The sequence below is a fragment of the Rhinoderma darwinii genome, chromosome 1 (assembly GCF_050947455.1).
Source record: "Rhinoderma darwinii isolate aRhiDar2 chromosome 1, aRhiDar2.hap1, whole genome shotgun sequence".
NCBI classification, from domain to species: domain Eukaryota; kingdom Metazoa; phylum Chordata; class Amphibia; order Anura; family Rhinodermatidae; genus Rhinoderma; species Rhinoderma darwinii.
This window is the reverse complement of record NC_134687.1, coordinates 245,922,463-245,944,298: the sequence shown is the minus strand read 5'-3', so window position 1 is coordinate 245,944,298 and position 21,836 is coordinate 245,922,463. Positions and strand designations below refer to the sequence as shown.

The window sequence follows — 21,836 nt, the reverse complement described above, 5'->3', positions numbered from 1 at the left end:
TTATAAACTTGACCATAGTCTTTCCGGCGGTTACATTTCTGTTCTGCATTCATTTGCAGATGCAGCATACCATGTTATAAAGTTGGGACACATTTTAAGAAAAAGAAAAAACTGCATGCCAAGACTCTAGTAAAGTTGCCTATTTGGTACTGACACAATTGAATGAATAGTCGGAACCAACTACATTTTGTTTAATGAAGTGGAAACAACTCCATCCAACAAATTTTCTCCATCTTTATTTTTTTCCTATAAAAACTCTTGCAAGATTTCCAATATTAAAATAAAAATAATACAAGACCAAATTATCTATGCATCATTAGCAATACAGTTTCCAACCACTAAGCTTGGTTTAAAACCCCTTCACTTTGCTTGATACATTAATAAATACTTTGTGGACAATAAAACAGTCTGATAAAAGAGCTCTCTTTTAAATGCGTTCATAACTCGGCGACCACTCAAATGCAATATTTGCTAAAAACGTGAGAGCGATGCCAATTAATCTCTAACTAGAAACTGTAGAGAGATGTGGCCAGTATGGCATCAAAGTGGTTGACACAAGGTTGTCCCATGAATGCTTTATCTCCCTATCCCCTTATTATTTAATGGCATTTAATACCTTTAAGGCTATTGAAATCCCTTCCCAAAGACGAGATACATTTTATTCCATGCTGCCAATGAGGAAATAAAACTCATTTGCAATGAACAACAAATACTGATATGAAATGGAGGGAATCAAATACTGTGCGGAAGACCCAAACTCTAAACATCTGTCCTTACAAATACAACGGACATACAAAGAAAGAAAATGCAGTACTATCCTCCCAGGGGAGACAATTCTAGAGCAATGGGAAAAACAGGAACTGTTGTAGTGCTTCTTTTAGAAAAAGGAAAACATGGAAGAGGGAAAGCTAGAACTAGTCCAAAACCTTTATCGATGGCACAAATTATTTGCAGAGGCAGATCATACAATACAAAGTGACCAAAAAGTGGGTTTGACCACTTCAAACACATCAAATGCTAAGTTTGGTCCTAAGAAGGGCCGATGCTGGTCCAGAATGGGTACCGTGTGGAAAAAAATATCAAATATAAGAAAACACAAAACAAAAACCGCTTTAGTGTTGAGTACAGGTCAGGGTCATCCTGTAGAACATAATTACTTTAAGCCTCGAGTTAAAATGCAACATAATCTACTAATAATAACTGGAGTAGGAAATGCAGGATGTCTGTAGACACAATCCGAATTTATATTAGTGTCAACAAATCTGTAAGTAGTTAGGTTTGGGTGTCCATGATTCTTTTGGAATTTTCTTTTGATTGCACAAACATAAGAAGCCTTATTTTAAGGTTTCCTACGGTCAGCAGTGTCCTATATAAATACTCATCTTCTTACATGAGACACATGTACCTGTACCTGGCATTATTCACAAAGTTTAGACTGTCTTGCAAGCCCTTCTGATATCGGGATGTATTGACTTTTAAACTCTCACCATATTCGTAACTGGTAAGTGTTCCATTTCATGCTCAAAAAATAAGAATTGTAAAATAAAAAAGTTAAATCAAGGCAGGGAAAAAAAAAAAAGTCCTTGTTCCACCCTTAACCGTCAACATAAAAACAAAGTGTAATAGTCTGCCTCTCCAGGCCCTCTTATACATAAAATACATACATACATATATATAATATATATATAATATACAGCTTACAGATTCAAAGTTCCGTAATGTTTCTGAAACAGAGTGAAGCTAGTACTCGGTCTCTCATCACACATTATAAATACAGTATTCTCTCCCCCATCGAACAAAACACAAAATGTCGATAGGAGAAAGAGAGAAAGAAAGGGGGGGCTCTAACAGAGATTATTCATGGACTCTGAATCACTACTGCCACACTTCTAGATAATTCCACGTTTCCTGCAGGAGCTCCTAAAGGTTTAGCACAAATGTTTTTACACAATCAAAATACAGACACAGAAGTTTGATGTATACAGCTCAATTCCTAGAAACAGAACACGTATGGAAATATATATTACTGTCTATACAGATCTCTGTGCTACCTGTGTTGTTCATAGCTGCATCATTCGCAGTGTCAAATATATCTGTATTTTGAGAGAAAAAAAACACTTCTTGCACACCCTTACACTCCAAAAAAGGGTAAAAATACTGTATTCACTCAGAGTATTAAAATCTGGAGCATTAAACTCCTTATATGAGCAACCTGGGTTAAAAAGATCCTATTTGCTAAGAGCAGCTGGTCAGTGCCAAAGGTGCCTTGCAGTGACCATATTAAAAGTTCAAGGAAGGAGGGTGTTGTTTAGCGATAACTGCCCCATAATGCACTTCTCTCTCTCTCTCTCCTTTCTTCACCGACTACTTGAGTGTCATGTGGCTCCAGCTTCCAGATAACTCTGCAGCTTACGGACAGTTGTCTCATCCAGTGAGAAGAGGTCAAAGTCAAAAGTCGTGTTTGTGACATTGAAGTGTCCGGTCTCTTCTATGAGGTTGACAATCTTGAAAACAGCATAAGAGGCAGAGAAAGACAAATGTATTAATATTTTTTACAAAAAAAGATTGGACTGTTTTTCATTTTCTACAGGAGGGATACTGGTCTTTACCCATTACAAGAACTACTACACGGACAGTCATGCCAAAAATGATAGGATTATTGTACGCACCATAACATTTTTTTCTCAAATGAATTGAAGGGACACAGCACATATATGTAGGCCCTTGCCACTAGGAGGATGACAAAAGGTTGGAAAAGTCTTGGCTCCGCCGAGGCAGGCCATACTATTCCCACACACACTGGCTAAATCAGTTTGTAAAAAAGCCGCAGGAGAAGACAAGAAAACAAACATGTCCACAGGAAAAAAAATAACATCCAGAACAATAGCCTGGAACAAAAAAATAATAAAAAAAATGAATAAAAAGAGAACTGGATCTGTGTCCCCCAAAGATTTCAATGAGAACATTTTTATACGAGGAGTACAAATATCCTATTTTCTTGTTGAAATCATTGGGGAACACAGAACTGTGGGACGTCCTAAGAGTGGGAAGTTAAAGAAACGAAAAAGTAAAAAGTACAGCCATGCAACCTGCCTAATGCACAGATGCCTGCAGCACGTTTAGACCCAGAGGAGGCCTAAGAATGAATCTGGTAAAATTTGGTGAAGGTATGCATCAAAGCCCAGGTAGTAGCCATCCAGACCTGAGCAGCTAAAGCTTACTGCCTGACCAACCAGGAGGCACAAACAGCCCTTGTATAATGGGCAGTGACAAGAAGGGTAGGAACTTTATCCTAAGGCCGATAGGATTACAGACCGGATCAAACGCGCAATGTTGACATTGGACGCTGCCAATCCCTTGCATGGCCACTCAGGAAGAACAAAAAGAGAATTGGAGCGTGGAAATTACTTTGTCGCAGTCAGATTGACGTGGACTTCTCTAACTATGTCAATGCAGTGCAAAGCCCGCTCCCTTGGATGAGCTGGGGAGAGGAAGATGGAAGGGAGGACATTCTCTTCATTGATGTGAACAGCAGAGATGACCTTTGGGAAAAAGAACGAGACAGGTCAGAATATCCCTTTATCCCTATGGATTACCAAAAAAAGGGGGCTTTCCAAAGACAAGAGTCCCCCGCCACAGCCATGCCCTGGCCGGAGACTCCATTGGGGAGAGAGCCAGCAGCTGGAATGGAGTACAGCGCTGCCCACATTGAAGTGGTGCTGCACTTTCCTGTCTGCCAGCTCTCTCCACAAGTGCTGGCATCTCTCTCCCTTAGTGATCAAACACATGATTGTTTGATGAAACTGTTAGGGGGCTTGGAAGTACAGCGCTGCCCACACTGAAGCAGTGCTGCACTTTCCTAAGCCCCCTAACAGTTTCATCAAACAATCATGTGTTTGATCACTAAGGGAGAGAGATGCCGGCAATTGTGGAGAGCCGGCAGACAGGAAAGTGCAGCACTACTCACACTGAAGCAGCACTGCAAAAATTAAACCCCGTTCCAGGCTGCCAACGTTTATATACGTGACAACTGCACGGGGCATCGGCAGTTGGAACATATATAGCCGTATGGCTGTCGTGAAGGAGTTAAGATCCCAAGGCCCAGAGGGATGCCTTAAAAGGTGAGCCAGCCCTTGCAAAAAAAAAATTCACCTGAGAATGAAAGGCCAAAGTTATCGGAAAAAGAATGGACAAAGCTGAGACCTCACCCTTAAGGGAAGATAGTTCAAGTCCTAGCTCAAGGCCTGATTGATGTAAGGACAGGATCTTAGGGGTGGAACATACCAAAGGATGGATACTATGCTGTTTGCACCAGCAAAAATAACTTCCACGTATGGAGGTACACCCTGGCTGATTGAGGTTTCCTGGTGTTTGAACCAGTCATCCAGACAATGTTAGAGAGACCCTGGGCCATCAGAACCTCGGATTCAGCAGTCACTCTGTTAAACGCATCTGGGGTAAAGTCGGGTGAAATAGCGGACCTTGGGATAAGAGGTCGGGTCGAGATAGAAGACGCCTGGTTGTGTGTCTGCGAGTAGTTTGAATAGGTCAACGTACCAGGCCCGGCAGGCCAGTCCGATGCCACCAGTGGGAACGCCTTCACTCGAGTCTCTTGAGCACTCTTGGCAAGAGTGAAAGGGGAGGGAAGAGATACATGAGAGAGAACCGTTCCCATGAAAAAAATAATAGAATTTTTGAACTCACCATAAAATTTTTACTTGTTGAATGAATTGGGGGGACACATCACAATTAAAGAGGCTCTATCACCAGATTTTGCAACCCCTATCTCCTATTCCAGCAGATCGGCGCTGCAATGTAGATAAAAGTAACGTGTTTTTTTTTTTTTAAAACGAGCATTTTTGGCCAAGTTATGACCATTTTTATATTTATGCAAATTAGGCTTTCTAAAGTACAACTGGGCGTGTTTAAAGTAAAAAGTACAACTGGGCGTGTATTATGTGCGTACATCTGGGCGTTTTTACTTCTTTTACTAGCTGGGCGTTGTGACTAGAAGTGTATGATGCTGACGAATCAGCATCATCCACTTCTCTTCGTTAACACCCAGCTTCTGGCAGTGCACAGACACAGCGTGTTCTCGAGAGATCAAGCTGTGACGTCACTCACTTCCTGCCCCAGGTCCTGCATCGTGTCGGACGAGCGAGGACACATCGGCACCAGAGGCTACAGTTGATTCTGCAGCAGCATCAGCGTTTGCAGGTAAGTAGCTACATTGCTGGGTGTTAACGAAGAGAAGTGGATGATGCTGATTCGTCAGCATCATACACTCCCATTCACAACGCCCAGCTAGTAAAAGAAGTAAAAACGCCCAGGTGTACGCACATAATACACGCCCAGTTGTACTTTTACTTTAAACACGCCCAGTTGTACTTTAGAAAGCCTAATTTGCATAAATATAAAAATGGTCATAACTTGGCCAAAAATGCTCGCTTTTTAAAAAAAACAAAAAACGTTACTCTTATCTACATTGCAGCACCGATCTGCTGCAACAGGAGATAGGGGTTGCAAAATCTGGTGACAGAGCCTCTTTAAAGAGGCCCTGGCACCACATTATAAGTGCCCTATCTCCTACATAACCTGATTGGCACTGTAATGTTTTTATTTTGAAAAACGATCATTTTTTAGTAAGTTATGAGCTAGTTTAGATTTATACTAATGAGTTTCTCAATGGACAACTGGGCGTGTTTTTACTTTTTACCAACTGGGTGTTGTACAGAGAAGTGTATGAGGCTGACCAATCAGTGACTAATCAGTGTCCTACACTTCTCATTGTTCCAGCCCAGCATGATCCACTGCACAGTGTGATTGTGCAGTGAAAGAAGCTGGGCTGGAACAATGAGAAGTGTAGGACACTGATTAGTCACTGATTGGTCAGCCTCATACACTTCTCTGTACAACGCCCAGTTGGTAATAAGTAAAAACACGCCCAGATGTCCATTGAGAAACTCATTAGCATAAATCTAAACTAGCTCAAAACTTGCTAAAAAATGATCATTTTTCAAAATAAAAACCACTGCTGTTATCTACATTACAGCGCCAATCAGATTATGTAGGCGATAGGGCACTTATAATATGGTGACCGAGCCTCTTTAAATGACTAGTGTGTTGGCTGCGATGGTCCTGGGATCCTGCGCCCTGGTCATGTAGGTTGGAACTTTGTGGTTGAGATAAGATGCAAAAAGATCCACCTTCGGGGTGCCCCACTTCTTGCAAAGTTGATGGAATACTTCTGGGTAAAGAAACCATTCTCCCGGATCCAGTCATTCCCTGCTGCGGTCCAAAAGTTGTCCACTCTTGGTATGTGGACAGCGCCGGTACATGATGCTCTACCCATAGTAGGATCCAAGAGGACTCCCACAGAGCTACCAGACTGCTGGGGCTGCCTTGGTCTTTCAAATAGGTGACCGCTGTGGAGATTTCGGTCTGGATTCTGACTGAGCGACCTTAAAAATTAAGAATCCAATGGAAGAGGGTGAGGAGGAGCACCCTCAATTCCATAAGGTTGATTTGCAAGTATGTCTCCTCCTGCGACCAATAGCACTGGACCGTGTGAAGGCCAAAAAAATGGACCCCACTTGGATAGCCTGGCATCCATCAAGATAACGAGCCACAGGAGGGAAAGAAAAGACCATCCAATCGTGATGGCCGGCCAGATCACCAGCGCAACTGATGAATCGGAGACAGCAATAGAATCAACTTGTCCAGAGAGTCCTGAGACTTGTCCCAGCGCAAAGGGATCGCCCACCGGAGTGAGCTGGAGTGGAACTGCCCATATGAAACTGCCTCGATGGTCGACCCCATGCTGCCCAGCACCCGCATGCAAAGGTGGGGATGAAGAAGTGTTCCGGTGAAGGACCGCCATCTTGGCTTGTATGGTCTTCCGGAAGACAAGGTGAAGAAGGACTTTTGCTGTCCTGGTGTTAAATATCATTGATGATCCACCTGAATCTTTTCAACGTGTCCAGAGTGTAAGGGAGGACAGCGACTCCCGAGGTGAGGAGAAGCACCATAAGAGCTGCCAGGGACTTGGTGAAGACCCGTGGCGAGTCTGGAGAAGAGGGCGACAAACTGGAAATATTGAGAAATGAAACCTATTGTGAAATGAAGGAAGCACTGGTGGGTCTTTGCAATAGGGATATGGAGGTATGCATGGCGAATGTCGAGAGGAACTTTTCCTGTAAAAGCTTGGAACGCGAACAAAGTCTGATAAAGGTACTGTAATGAGATTCGAGTAGGACCCCTGAAAAGTTCCGACTCAGGCACGATCAACCTGGGAAGAAGCCGAAGCGCAAACCGGCTCGGAGTCAGAAGAGAACTCTTATCGCCAGTAGCTTCAGAAATAATCTCGTCCAGACGTTTAACAGACAGTCTGCCACCAACGGGAATGCCCATGAGGGCTTTTTTTTGGAAGCCTGGCCGGCCGCCCAAGGTTTCAGCCAGATAAAACGCTGAATGGCAAATAAATTAGCCAATGCACTGGCATTGAAATGGGCTGACTCAAAAGAAGTCTCATAAAAGGCCTTTAAAGTGTGGATCACATGGGAATAGAGATCAGCCACATTCTGCAGCTGTGTCCCTCAAGCCGGGCAAGTCTTACTCCCTTATGCAAATGCAAAGGCTGAGCGCAGAGCGGATCCTGCGACCACAAACTTGGTTTGGGAATCCAACTTTTTGTCAAGAGGGTCACTGAGTGATGCCGCATCTGACAGTGGGATGGTAATGCTCTTGGACAGCCATGAGATAGGCATTGCAGACACTGTGGGAAGAATTGGGTAGGCTTGCCACATGTAAACTTATTCCACCTGCCGTAGGCATAGTATGTAGCCATGCCCACCTGTAAAGGCTATCTGGTGGGATCCTCCCAGAATGAAGACATGTCACAAGGGAGATGGGTACAGAGAGCAGACCGCTAACTGACAAGCAACATTGTCAGAGGGAAGAGTGAACCCCTGGGGAAGCTGCAACCAATAAATAGTGACATGACCCCTAAAAAAAAAGGCAGATAATTCAGCCCTAAGTCTGGCCTACCAGACCCCTGGTACCGTCTCTACTTGGCAGAAGCTTTGAGCTAAAGAGGCCGAAGAAAAAGGCTGCAGGAGCAAGAGTTGAGAAGAGACCCATTGCTATGCTGCAGCACCGAGATCGGCACCGTAAACTGGCTGAAGCGACAGCGTGGGATGAAAGACTGCCTCTTCAGAAGCCGGCACTTGGAAACTGCCCCCTGCTTCTAATCCCGCCTCCTTCGAGAAGACTCCATCTAGATGACCAATGAACCCTTGCCAGGAGGCCGATACGGGAGTGCTGTTTGCACCTGAGGATCGCGACCTAGCGCTGATGTAAGTTGAAAAATTAGAAATAACCCGGCCTGCAGTGCTAACTGGACGCGTTTCACATAATGGCTAACCAGCAGAAGAAAAGGTCCTCCTATGCGGTGAAAGCAGTTTCTCCCTCTGAATAAAGTGCAGCATAGGATGATGTCGCCCCATTAAGGTAAACCCTTATAAAAGAGTCTCCAGGTTGGGGTAAATGGTCATACTCACCTTCCATTTAGGGTGTACGCAGGTTCACCTGCTCGGTAACCTTGCACATATAGTATACAATATGTAGTTGCGGACAAAGAACAACAAGTTATGTGACCGGCGGTGAGGGAAAGTCACTGCAGAGAACTGCCTGGTTTTGCAGTAGGTTGACTAGGCTGTTGATCAAGCTAACAACCCACCTGCAGCTAATGAAAGAAAAAAAAGAAATACAAGTATCAGTTCTCGTCTGCCTTCTATGGACACTAGGAAAAAACTCACTTAGCCAGTGTCTGTGGCAAGGGTATGGCCTGCCAGGGTGGACCAAGGCTTTTTCTGCCTAGTGTCAGCCACCTAGTTGCAAGGGCCTATACCCACGATGCGGTTTCCCCTAATGATATTAACGAAAAATACACAGTTACAAACAGAATACTGTTTACCCATACAGCAAACCGGACAAATGCAAACTACAAGGAGTGTATACTGTGTTTATGGCCAGAAAATCAAAATGAAAGGCTCAAGGCCACAGAAACTGGTTTAATAATTCACGTCACTTTCCTGCTTTGCAGTAAACCTGTCGTGAAATGCCATTCTTGCATAAACTTACAGATCTTATGTAGCCTGCCTGAGAAATGGACTGCCAGTGACATACAGGTTCCAAGCAACAGACGGCAGCATATGCTGTGCTAACAGCCAGACAAACACATTACCTCTATCCCCTAACCGCCACACTATTGTGGTCTTTACCACTTTCATTTCTTTTTCGTACACTTTCTCCAACAAATGGATTCTTAAAAGGGGTTCAAAAAGGGTTTATTTTACGAAAACAGTACCACACTTGTCCATGGGCTTTGTATGGTACTGCAGCTCAGTGCTATTCACTTCTGGCACTGTTTCTACAAAATAAGAAGACCCTTTATTCTAATCTTAATATCCCCTTTAAAGGGGCTGTTTTGAAGAATCCCTGCTTCTTAGAAGGGTCCCATCACAAAGTGTCCCCATGCTGGGTCCCCCAGTGATCAGCTGTAATCAGTGGGAAAACCTGGCAGTAAGTGTTTAATTTTCCTTCAGCGACAAGGGAAGTTAAAGGGGTTATGTTATATATTTCAAAAATTTTCCTAGGGCAATGGTATAAAATAAAACTATCCGATACTCACCCCAAAAAATGCCTCCCCATTCCAGTGCAGCGGCTAGGGTCCTCATTGCTCCAGTCCCGGAAGCTCCCCAGTTGTCAAATGCCGTTAATCGTCCACGGGCCGCTGCGGGCAATCACTGACCTCAGTAGACACGTGATGTTCATGGCAGAATCACTGCTGAGGCCAGTGATGGGCTGCAATGGCACATGATCGATGAATAGCACGTGACCCCTACAAAGTCTTCCAGTTCCAAAACCGCTCTGTGGGGGGCAGGGGAGAGTAGGGGTCATTTCAGGAGTGAGTTATTATTTTATACCATTACCTGTAGTAGGAAAGATGGTTAAAAGTCCCAGATAACCCCTTTAAAAGGGGTTTTTCCACTAAGGACATTTATCACCTATCCACAGGGCTGCTTTAGGGTCCTTTTATACTGGCCAATTTTGACCGTAACAAAGAGTGCTGTTCAATGAGGCAGCTTTTTGATCGGCACTCGTTTGCTTCTTTCACAAGGAGCTATGAACAGTAATGAACGGGGACGAGCGATTGTTACTACGATCGATCGTTCCCATGTATTACCATCATTTCAGGGGCACATCGCCCTGTTTACATAGGTAGATGTGTTGCCAACAACGATATATTCTGCTGCAGAAGCTATTGATCAGCCGATAAACAAGTGTTTGCTCGTTCATCAGCTGATAGTCACCCTGTTTACACAGGGCAATGATAGAGAACAAGAATTCTGTGAACGCTTGTTTACCAGATAATTGGCTCCTGTAAAAGGGCCCCGAGTGTGAAACAGTGCAGTTTTCTATGATAAGCCAGTGATCATACAGCAGGAGGGAGGGCAAAATTTGCAGCATGTATCACTGAAAGGGAATGCTCACTGTTCTCTAATTCTGAAAAAAAAAATTCTGACAGGGTAAGACAGAGTAACATGAAAAATAAAAAACAACAACAACAATAATAATAATAATCCAGGCAATCTATAAAATATTCAAACAACATATTTGAGTGTAAAACTGAATCTTTACTATTACAACTTCTTGCCTCTGACAGCATTACATCCTAACTGGATAAGTCACAAAGTAAGGCTTCATTCACATCTGCTTTGTGCCATTCCGTTGTTCTGCTCAGTCAGAGGAGCAGAACAAGGGAATAACGGAGCAAACTGTTCTGTTGCACAACAGACACGGCCGGTTGCCTACGGTACCCATTAACTTTAATAGGTTCCGTCGGGGTGTCCGTGATTTTAAAGGACCCAATAGCGCAGCATGCTGTGCCATGGTTTCCGGTAAACCCTGCCGGATCTGCGACGGAGGCCCCTAACGGAGCCTCCAACGCAGATGTGAACATAGCCTTAGTTGAGAAAAGACAAGTAAACTTTTGCAACAATGTTGCAGACCACAATAGTTCTGTACATAGGCTCACCTGTTGCAAGACATTTCTCTCTCGTAGAGCCATCAGTCTTCTGTGCAGTTCAACTAGCTCATCTGTGTATGCCTAAAACAGCCAACAATGAAGCGATAAAGACGAACTAGTTCCATAAGTGTAAAATATCAAAGACATTAATAATTGGATCTCTCAGCTCACCTTGTCATAAACTCCTTTCTTCAACATTTTGTCAGATTTGCTGCAAGTCTCTGGACTCCTACGGCCAGTGTTCTATGAACAGTAAGAGTACAAAACAATGCTAAAATGTCATTAACACTTAAAACATGCAAGACAAACTAAACGCTGTTCAACAGGTTGTTATAAAACTCATAAACCAACACAAATAATATAAAGTTCTGCTAGCGGACTGTGCTGTCGACAGGGAAATAGGCAGCTAAAAGAAGACATTAGAAATATTACATCTTTTAGTCTAGTCTAGAATACTGAAGGTGCATGGTTAAGATAACGTGCACTGAAAACAGTACCACTATACTAATCTGTATAGAAATGCCATATTTATATTAATAACTTATTGGGTTATGTACACATTTGTATTCAGCGTTCTGTTTGAGGGTTCCGTCAAAGTTTCCGTCACTGAACGGCAGGGACAGTGCAGCTCAAGGTCTATTATCTATCTATTTTGGTAGATTTAGTTTTCATGTAAAAAAAAAAACAGTTTGAATGCTCCTGCTACCCCCAGCTTTTCTTGGATGAGTTTGTATAAACTAAGAGCTGTCAATGAGAAGTATGTGTGGGGGCAGGGGAAGCAGGACTCACAGGCTCAGGACCTATTCACACGACAGTGTTTAATGGCCGTAAAAAAAACGGCTGTCACACGGCCACAGTAGGAACAATAGACCCCAAACGGGGCTATTCACACGACCAATTTTTTGACGGCTGGGGAAAACGGGCCGTCAAAAAATGGGACATGCACTATTTTCGGCTGCTCTCCCGGCCGCCCGGCTCCCATAGAAGTCTATGGGGCCGGGTGATACACGGCCATCACTGGAATGTGTTCCGAGTGATGGCCGTGTCTTCCGTCTCTCTCCTTCTCCCCACAGTGCGAAGTGCATGTGAGGAGGAGGGTATTTTTTTGGCTCCCTGTAGGAGCGGAATCCCCAATCCCGGCCACAGATTCAGCAACGCCGTGGCCGGGGATTTCGTTCCAGGAGAAGTCCCTAACTTCACTGTCCATATATGGACACAGTGACATCAGGGACTTCTGAAGCGGAATCCCCGGCGCTGCGGCAGGTGTTTCCGCTCCAGGAGAAGTCCCTGACTTCACTGTCCATATACGGACATTGAAGTCAGGGACTTCTCCTGGAACGGTGGCACTATCTACAGAAATGTAGGGGGTGCCATCTACCTACAGGGGGCTGTGTGGCATTATGAGAGGCTGTGTGGCACTACCTACAGGGGGCTGTGTGGCACTACTCACATGGGGGCTGTGTGGCACTACTTACAGGGGGGGCTATGTGGCATTACCTACAGGGTGCTGTGTGGCACTACTTACAGGGGGGCTGTGTGGCACTACTTACAGGGGGGCTGTGTGGCACTACTTACAGGGGGGCTGTGTGGCACTACTTACAGGGGGCTGTGTGGCACTACTTACAGGGGGGCTGTGTGACACTACTTACAGGGGGGCTGTGTGGCACTAACAGGGGGGCTGTGTGGCACTACTTACAGGGGGGCTGTGTGGCACTACTTACAGGGGGGGCTGTGTGGCACTACTTACAGGGGGGGCTGTGTGGCACTACTTACAGGGGGGGCTGTGTGGCACTACTTACAGGGGGGGCTGTGTGGCACTACCTACAAGGAGGGATGTGTGGCACTACCTACAGGGGGGCTGTGTGGTACTACCTACAAGGGGGGCTGTGTGGTACTACCTACAAGGGGGGCTGTGTGGTACTACCTACAAGGGGGGCTGTGTGGTACTACCTACAAGGGGGGCTGTGTGGTACTACCTACAAGGGGGGCATTGGCAGTATCTACAGAGGGCAGTGTGTGCCATTATCTACAGAGGGAAGTGTGTGGCAAAAAATGTACAAATTAAATTCATCAGTTTTTAAAACGGACAGGGAAAAAAACCGGATGCAAAACGGGTCAAAATCGGACGTTAAAAACGGAAACACGGCCCGGAACGGAAACAGGTGCAAAACTGGAGAGAAAAATGGACCAAAACATCAGTTTTTATCGTCCGACACTCGGACCCGGACGTGTGAATAGGCTAGGAGTTCTGGCAGTATTTAAACAACTTTTTAAATAAAAATACGGATCAAATAATAGAAAATGAAATATGCCCAAGTTTAGATTCTCTCCCCCGAGCCTACGTTGCCCTTAGATAGGGTACCATAACAGACCTGACAGCTGATTTAAATGGTGATGTGTACAAAAATGACTTTTACATTTCTTATTTATATATATATATATATATATATATATATATATATATATATATATATATATATATACATATACATATATACATACATACTAACGGGCCCAGAGCTTTGTTTGTCTTCTATAGCGCTAAGAACTATATATTTCCAAGCTTAGCGTATCCTCTTCTGTGCTATGCTGCCCTCGGGGTAGCACAGTTTACCTGGCCAATACACAGACCAGTGGAAATAGATGAAAGAATGTGGAATAAGGGACTGAGTAATTATGCAGACATAGCCATGTACGAAAGGCTCCAAATAACTATTTTCATAAAATAAAAAGTAGATACACATCATCAAGGTATTGTATTTAATTTATTGAGGTGACGCTATACCATCATGATGTCTTAGCTGTATGCAGCGTTTGTTTTTGTTTTTTTGCAGAATGAGTTGATGTTTTTAGCCATAAAATTGGCCTTTCATTTATATTCTTTATTACGGGGGAAAATAAAATTTTAAAAAAATCTAAAACAAGATGTTCCATTTTTTTCTTCTTCAATCCCTGGCCTGTTTATGTGGGAGTACGGCTATCAATTACAGCTAGCCTTCCGTGTGTGGCCTCACGAGCACAGCAGCTGTGCCCTTGAGATCATCAGGATGTACACAGAGTAATGTCACATTCCTGAATAGAACAGCTACTTTATATCAGGTAGCAGTGAATGATCGGCTGACTAATCGATTCCTGGTTTGTAATTTGACAACAGCTTTTTAATTTTTTTTACTCTAATGAATTTTTTAGACATGATTAGGTGAACTATAATAGTTATATAATTAGTACGGTTGAAAAAAAGACATATGCCTATCAAGTTCAAACAAGGGATGAAAGGAAAGGGAAGGGATATGGGTAAACTATAGAACTTTGTTTTATCCCTATTGATCCAGAGGAAGGTTTAACCCCTTCCCGCTCCTGGACGTACTATTAGGTCATGGTAGCTGTATCGTTCGCACTCCTTGACATAATAGTACGTCTCGGGAGTAACGGCCGTCCTCCTGACACATACAGGAGCTGTGACAGCTGCTGTCTCGTACAGCAGCTGTCACAGCTCCTACAGCGGGGACCGATCGATGTGTCCCCGCTGATTAACCCCTTAAAAACCGCGTTCAATAGAGATCGCGGCTTTTTAGGGGTTAAGCTGCCATCGCCGGCCTGCTACACGATAGCGGCCGGCGATGGTGACTATGGCAACCGGACACCAAACAATGGCGTCCGGCTATGCCATCGACGGAAGCCTAGTGGGTCCTGACAAAGTCAGCACCCACTATGCTTGCTGTCAGTGAGTAGCTGACAGTTCTAATACACTGCACTACGCATGTAGTGCAGTGTATTAGAATTGCGATCAGGGCCTCCTGCCCTCAAGTCCCCTAGTGGGACAAAGTAATAAAGTAAAAAAAAAGTAAAAAAAAGATGTGTAAAAATAAGAAAATAAAAGTTTTAAAAGTATTAAAAGTAAAAATCCCCCTTTTTACCTTATCAGTCCTTTATTATTAATAAAAATATATAAACAAACAAACTATACATAATTGGTATCTCCGTGTCCGTAACGGCCTGAACTACAAAATTATTTTGTTATTTATCCCGCACGGTGAACACCGTAAAAGAAAATAATAATAAACCGTACCACAATCACAATTGTTTGGTCACTTCAACTCCCAAAAAATGGAATAAAAAGAGATCAAAAAATCGCATGTACCTAAAAATGGTACTGTAAAACTTATTTTAATGTGCAAACGCCATTAAAAAAAAAAAAACTATAAACATATGGTATCGCCCCACAGAATAAAGTGAATATGCCATTTATAGCGCACGGTGAACGCTGTAAAAAAAATAGAATAAAAAAGCAATAGTAGAATTGCTGTTTTTTAGTCACCACACCACCTAAAAATAGAATAATAACTGATCAAAAAGCTGCATGCACCCCAAGAAAACTACAATGAATTCCTCAAGGGGTCTAGTTTCCAAAATGGGGTCACTTTTGGGGGGTTTCCACTGTTTTGGCACCACAAGACCTCTTCAAACCGGACATGGTGCCTAATAAAAAAAGAGGCCTCAAAATCCACTAGGTGCTCCTTTGCTTTGGAGGCCCACTTCAGTCCATTACCGCACTAGGGCCACATGTGGGATATTTCTCAAAACTGCAGAATCCGGGCAATACGTATTAAGTTGCGTTTCTCTGATAAAACCTTTTGTGTTATAAAAAAATGGTATAAAGAGGATTTTCTGACAAAAAAAAATAATGTAAATTTCACCTCTACTTTGCTCTAAATTTCTGGGAAACACCTAAAAGGTTCATAAACTTTCTAAATGCTGTTGTGAATACTTTGAGGGGTCTAGTTTCTAAATGGGGTATTTGATAGGGGTTTCTAATATACAGGCCCCTCAAAGCAACTTCAGAACTGAACTGTAACCTAAAAAAATAAATAAATTAGGCAATACTTCGCTTCTTACATTATACTGACAATGAGCCGTGCCCACCCCGAGATGACCCCAGTTTTGACCGTTTGTATAAACGGAGACCCCTATTAGACCGTTTCAGTGCCCGGTTTTCCCAAGCATACACCCCTGAGAAGTGTATTTCTATTGATGAGTCCTTGGTACATTTTAAAGGGAGGGTTCAATTCCGCGAGTACCTGCCTGGTAAGAGGGCAAGGTATGGCGTGAAGATGTATAAGCTGTGCGAGAGTGCATCAGGGTATACCTACAGATTTAGGATATATGAAGGGAAGGACACCAGTGCTCAGCCCCCAGAATGCTCCCCCTTACTGGGAGTTAATGCAAAAATTGTGTGGAATTTGATGCACCCACTGCTGGACCAGGGTCACCACCTCTACCCGGATAATTTTTATACCAGCGTCCCACTCTTCAACTGCCTCGCTTCCAGAAGAAGTCCTGCGGCATGCGGCACTGCTAGAAGAAATCTGAGAGCCCTGCTTGGGCAAACACTCAGAAGGGGTGAGTGCAGGGCACAATCCAGCAGCAACATATTGTGTGTCAAGTACAAGACAAGAGAGATGCCACACCAGTACCCATGTACCAGTACGAGGTACCAATACAGAGACCCCCAAACCAGATTGCATCCTGGACTACAATAGGTACATGGGAGGGGTGGACTTGTCAGATCAAGTCCTGAAGCCCTACAGCGCCATGGGGTGTGGTATAAGAAGCTGGCCGTGCACATCATACCGATGGCTTTGTACAATGTGTACGTGCTACGTCGATGTGCAGGCCAGAGGGAAACTTTCCTGGAATTTCAAGAGGTGATTATCAAGAACCTAATCTTTAGGGACCAAGAAGGGGGGGGCACCCAGTACTTCTGGAAGCGAGGCCACACGCATCGTACCAGGGCAACACTTTCCAGGAGAAGTTCCCCAAACTGGCAAGAAGGGAAAAAGTCAAAAGAGGTGCAAAGTCTGCTATAAGAGGGGGATAAGGGAGGACACAATATATCAATGTGACACGTGTCCCGAAAAACCAGAGCTCTGTATGAAAGAGAGTGTTTTCAAATTTATCACACATCCCTTGGTTTATAATTTACCCCAATTTTACTTACCCTGATGTACTCCGCACAGCTTATCCCCCCCCTCGTCTTTCACCTCTGGGCCCTGCTGTGTGCCCAGGCAGCTGATAACAGCCACATGTAGGGTATTGCCGTACCCAGGAGAACCCACATTACAGTTTATGGGGTGTATGTCTCCGGTCAAAATGCTCACTACACCTCTAGATGAATGGCTTAAGGGTGTAGTTTTTAAAACGGGGTCACTTCTTGGGGGTTTCAACTGTACTGGTACCTCAGGGGCTTCTGCATACATGACTTCGCACCAGAAAATCCCCAGTAGGCCAAATGGTGGTCCTTTCCTTCTGAGCCCTCCCATGGGCCCAAACCGCAGTTTATCACCACAAATGGGGTATTGCAGCACTCAGAACAAATTGCGAAACAGAATGGGGTATTTTGTTTCTTGTGAAAATAAGAAATTTTCAGCCAAAACTACATATTATTGTAAAAAATTTATTTTGTTTTGAATTCCCAGCCCAATTCAAATAAGTTCTGTGAAAAAACTATGGGGTCAAAACACCCATAAATGAATTCCTTGAGGGGTGTAGTTTCCAAAATGGGGTCATTTCTGGTTGGTTTCCATTGCTTTGATACCTCTGGGGCTCTGCAAATGCGACACGGCACCTGAAAACCAATCCAGCAAAATCTGGACTCCAAAGAACAAATAGCGCTCCTTTCCTTCTGAGCCCTCCCATGGGCCCAAACGGCCGTTTATCACCACAAATGTGGTATTGCTACACTCAGGAGAAATTGGGCAACAAAATGGAGTATTTTGTTCCCTGTGAAAATAAGAAATTTTGATAAAAAATGACATCTTATTGGAAAAAATAACATTTTTTTCATTTCACAGCCCAATTCAAATAGGTGCTGTGAAAAAACTGTGCGGTCAAAATGGTAACAACAACCATAAATGAATTCCTTGAGGGGTGTAGTTTCCAAAATGGGGTCACTATTGGGGGATTCCTACTGTTTTGGCACCTCAACACCTTTTCTTTATCAAAGATTTTTATTTTGAAAATATAACAATACATAAACATTTCACGGTTTGTGCAAAAAAATAGAAATTTGCACGCAGTGCAATACATTTAAATGAAGTATCATAGTATAACAACAGTATGCATATATATATATATATATATATATATATATATACACATGTATAAAAACAACAGTAGAAGGTAGCCTCCCACCTATCAGAATTGAGTGATAAGAGAGATATAACGGCAATAACAGTACCATGTTTGCATCAAATCAGTGCAATAGTCAGGGAGACCGCCCCCCCAGTAAAGTGAGAAGTGACACATATAAGAGCACTTTTGAATATATGGACACACAACACATAACACCAGACAACAAAGGGAAAACACATACAGACAAAGCGCCTCATGTAGGTAATATGATTTGCTCAGAACATTCCATCCGGCCAGAGAGGTAGATCAGTCCCATCCCGGAATCCAGACCACACCATCCAAGTTTGGACGAAGAGCCCTGATTTGCCCCTATCAGCGGACAGCAACTCCTCCATCCTCATAATCCCGTTCACCTCCGTTACCCATTCCGCCAGGGACGGTACAGTATGCGACTTCCAGTGACGAGGTATCACGGTTCTCGCTGCGGTCAAGAAGTGTCGAAAGATCCCCTTTTTGAGGTGTGGGAGTGATCCAGGAACCATCGAAAGCAAGCCTATGGAAGCCGAGGTCGGAACCTCAGTATGGAAAAGCTTGTTGCCTAGATCAAAAATCTTTCCCCAAAAGGGCCGTAGCATGGGACAGTCCCACCAAATATGCAACATAGTTCCAGGAGCCCCACCCCCATACTTCCAACAATCAGCAGACACATCAGGGTATAGCCTATGTAACAAGGTCGGACAACGGTACCACCTGGTAAGTATTTTGTAATTATTTTCCTGGGCAAAACAAGACATCGGTAACTTATGGGCTAAAAAGAAAGCGGTACCCCACTCCTCTTCAGAGTGTCTAACCCCCATGCGGCAGTGAAGGATAATTGAGAAAAAGAAAATTTTGGCAGAAGGATCCCATGTAGGTGGGACAACACATGAGAAGGGGCTGTGGGCAAGGACAAGTAGAGTTCCAGAGGAGTCTTATCCTGTAGTAATACCAGACAGTCACCCATGGAAGAGAGATAGGACCGCAACTGCAAATAGGACCACCAAGTTGACCGCCTCCCCAGGCAGGCAGCAGATACATCAGTCATTGGCAACATGGCACCGTCTGGAGTAAGGGTCTCAGACAAACATCCACCATTTCCTCTCTCCCAACAGAGGAATGTATCAACACCCTCCGCCGGAGGGAAAGAAGGATTATCAAATAGAGGAGTCAAGGGACCCGGGCGATGAACAAGGCCCGTAGTACCCAGGATCCGTTCTCATACCATGAGAAACTGACATGTGAGGAAAGGTAGAGAGAGAGTTTGTCTCTGAAGGACTGACAGCCACGGCAGAGAGGTTAATGCAAGAGGAGACATAGCCTTTTCAATGCGCACCCATTGCTTACCTGTTTCCGAACGGAACCAATCTACTACTCTCATAATTATCGCTGCTTGATGGTATCGTTTAAAGTCTGGGAGACCCGCGCCCCCGTCTACTTTTGGCCGGCTAAGGACAGCAAACCGGATACGAGGCTTAGAGGAGCCCCACACAAACTTGGTTATGGCCCTATGTAAAACCTGGAAAAAACTGGATGGTACGGCAATAGGGACGGTCTGGAAGATATATAGAAATTTGGGTAAAATATACATTTTAACCGCATTGATACGCCCAAACCACGACATGCGGTTCCCGCCGTATTCCGCCAAGTCCTTCATGGTACGCTGTAGAATGGGCGTATAATTCAGAGCATACAAATCCGACTGTTGCGTGGGGACATGTACCCCTAGGTATTTTAAAGATTTAGGTTGCCACCTGAACGGAAAAACCTGAGCGAGATGGGCAGCTAGAGAGTGATCCAAAGAGATATTCAAGGCCTCCGATTTAGAGTAATTGACTTTAAAATTACTTAAATGACCAAAGCACTCAAACTCCTCTGTCAAAGATGGCAAAGAAATCATGGGAGTTGTGATGTATACCAGGAGGTCATCTGCGTATAACGCCAATTTATGATGCTGTGAACCAACGCGTATACCATTAATATTAGGGTTGTTCCGCAGTGCCACGGCCAGGTGTTCCATGACCAGAACATACAAAAGAGGCGAAAGTGGGCACCCATGTCTCGTGCCATTAGCAATAGACAGAGGATCAGATAATAGTCCGTTCCTCAACACCTTTTCAAACCTGGCATGCTGCCTAAAATATATTCTAATAAAAAATGCACTAGGTGCTTCCTTGCTTCTAGGGCTTGTGTTTTATTCCAACAGCGCACTAGAGACACATGCGGGACATTTCTAAAAACTGCAGAATCTGGACAATACATATTTAGTAGTGATTCTCTGGTAAAACCTTGTGTGTTACAGATTTTTTTTTTAATAACATTGAAATTCAGCAAGAAAAATGAAATTTGCAAATTTCACCTCCACTTAGCTTTAATTCCTGTGAAATGCCTAAAGGGTTAAAAAACTTTCTAAATGCTGTTTTGAATACTTTGAGGGGTCTAGTTTTTAAAATGGGGTGTTTTATCAGGGTTTCTAATACATAGGCCCCTCAAAGCCACTTCAGAACTGAAAAAAAAGTATGAGAAATTGCTGTTTATGTTCTAAGCCTTGTAACGTCCAAGAAAAATAAAAGAATGTTCAAAAAATGATGCCAATCTAAAGTAGACATATGGGAAATGTGAACTAGTAACTATTTTGGGTGGTATAAACGTCTGTTTTACAAGCAGATGCATTTAAATTCTGAAAAATGCTATTTTTTCAAAATTCTCTCAAAATTTTGCAATTTTTCACCAATAAACACTGAATACATCGACCAAATTTTACCACGAACATGAAGCCCAATGTGTCACGAGAAAACAATCTCAGAATCGCTTGGATAGGTTTAAGCATTCCGACGTTATTACCACATAAAGTGAAATATGTCAGATTTGAAAAATGGGCTCTGAGCCTTAAGGCCAAAACTAGGCTGCGTCCTTAAGGAGTTCAGGAAAAAAAAAAAAAATACCAACAAGGCATTAAACCAATCCGCCCTAAAAAGGAACTTTTTCTCTACTGATCCCAAGTGGTGATCAGACTGGATCAACAATCAAACAAGAATTGTATAGATTGACATAGGCGCTGATATTTAATAACTTAAGACAATCAGCCACGTTAAAACGTTTTTTTTCAAACAGATGTAATGATCGTTCCTTTTCTGATATTTGAAAATGTGTGCCCTCTGTATGTTCACATATGTGCAGACCTTAAAATACATACATAATGGGAGAGCAGAAAACCTGGACTGCACATCCACTTGCTATACTTGATCTATTGCGGCTCAGCAAAATTAAAAAATGTATAAACATGAGGTTCTTAGTAAACATTTTGATCAAACTGTATAAGTCCACTTGCCACTTCACAGCGACCTCTTTTTAGTAGGTCCCTACTCGATCTTAAAATAAATACATTGAAAAAAGGTGTGTGTAATATCTGATATACAGGGTGGGCCATTTATATGGATACACCTAAATAAAATGGGAATGGTTGGTGATATTAACTTCCTGTTTGTGGCACATTAGTATATGGGAGGGGGAAACTTTTCAAGCTGGGTGTTGACCATTGCGGCCATTTTGAAGTCGGCCATTTTGTATCCAACTTTCG

General features: G+C 43.4%; 1 protein-coding gene across 2 annotated transcripts in view; it reads right to left on the bottom strand.

Annotated features, from left to right (window-relative positions):
* Nucleotides 1-219: 219 nt before the first annotated feature.
* MLLT1 (MLLT1 super elongation complex subunit) overlaps nt 220-21,836 on the bottom strand; it is a 126,373-nt gene continuing 104,756 nt past the window's right edge. For both annotated transcript variants that reach the window (XM_075863257.1, XM_075863267.1), the window contains exons 10-12: nt 11,261-11,332; nt 11,099-11,170; nt 220-2,504 (exon numbers count right to left, since the gene is read on the bottom strand). In XM_075863257.1, the coding sequence (XP_075719372.1) occupies nt 2,376-2,504; nt 11,099-11,170; nt 11,261-11,332 (273 nt within the window). In that variant the 3' untranslated portion in view covers nt 220-2,375. The remainder of the gene's footprint in view (nt 2,505-11,098; nt 11,171-11,260; nt 11,333-21,836) is intronic.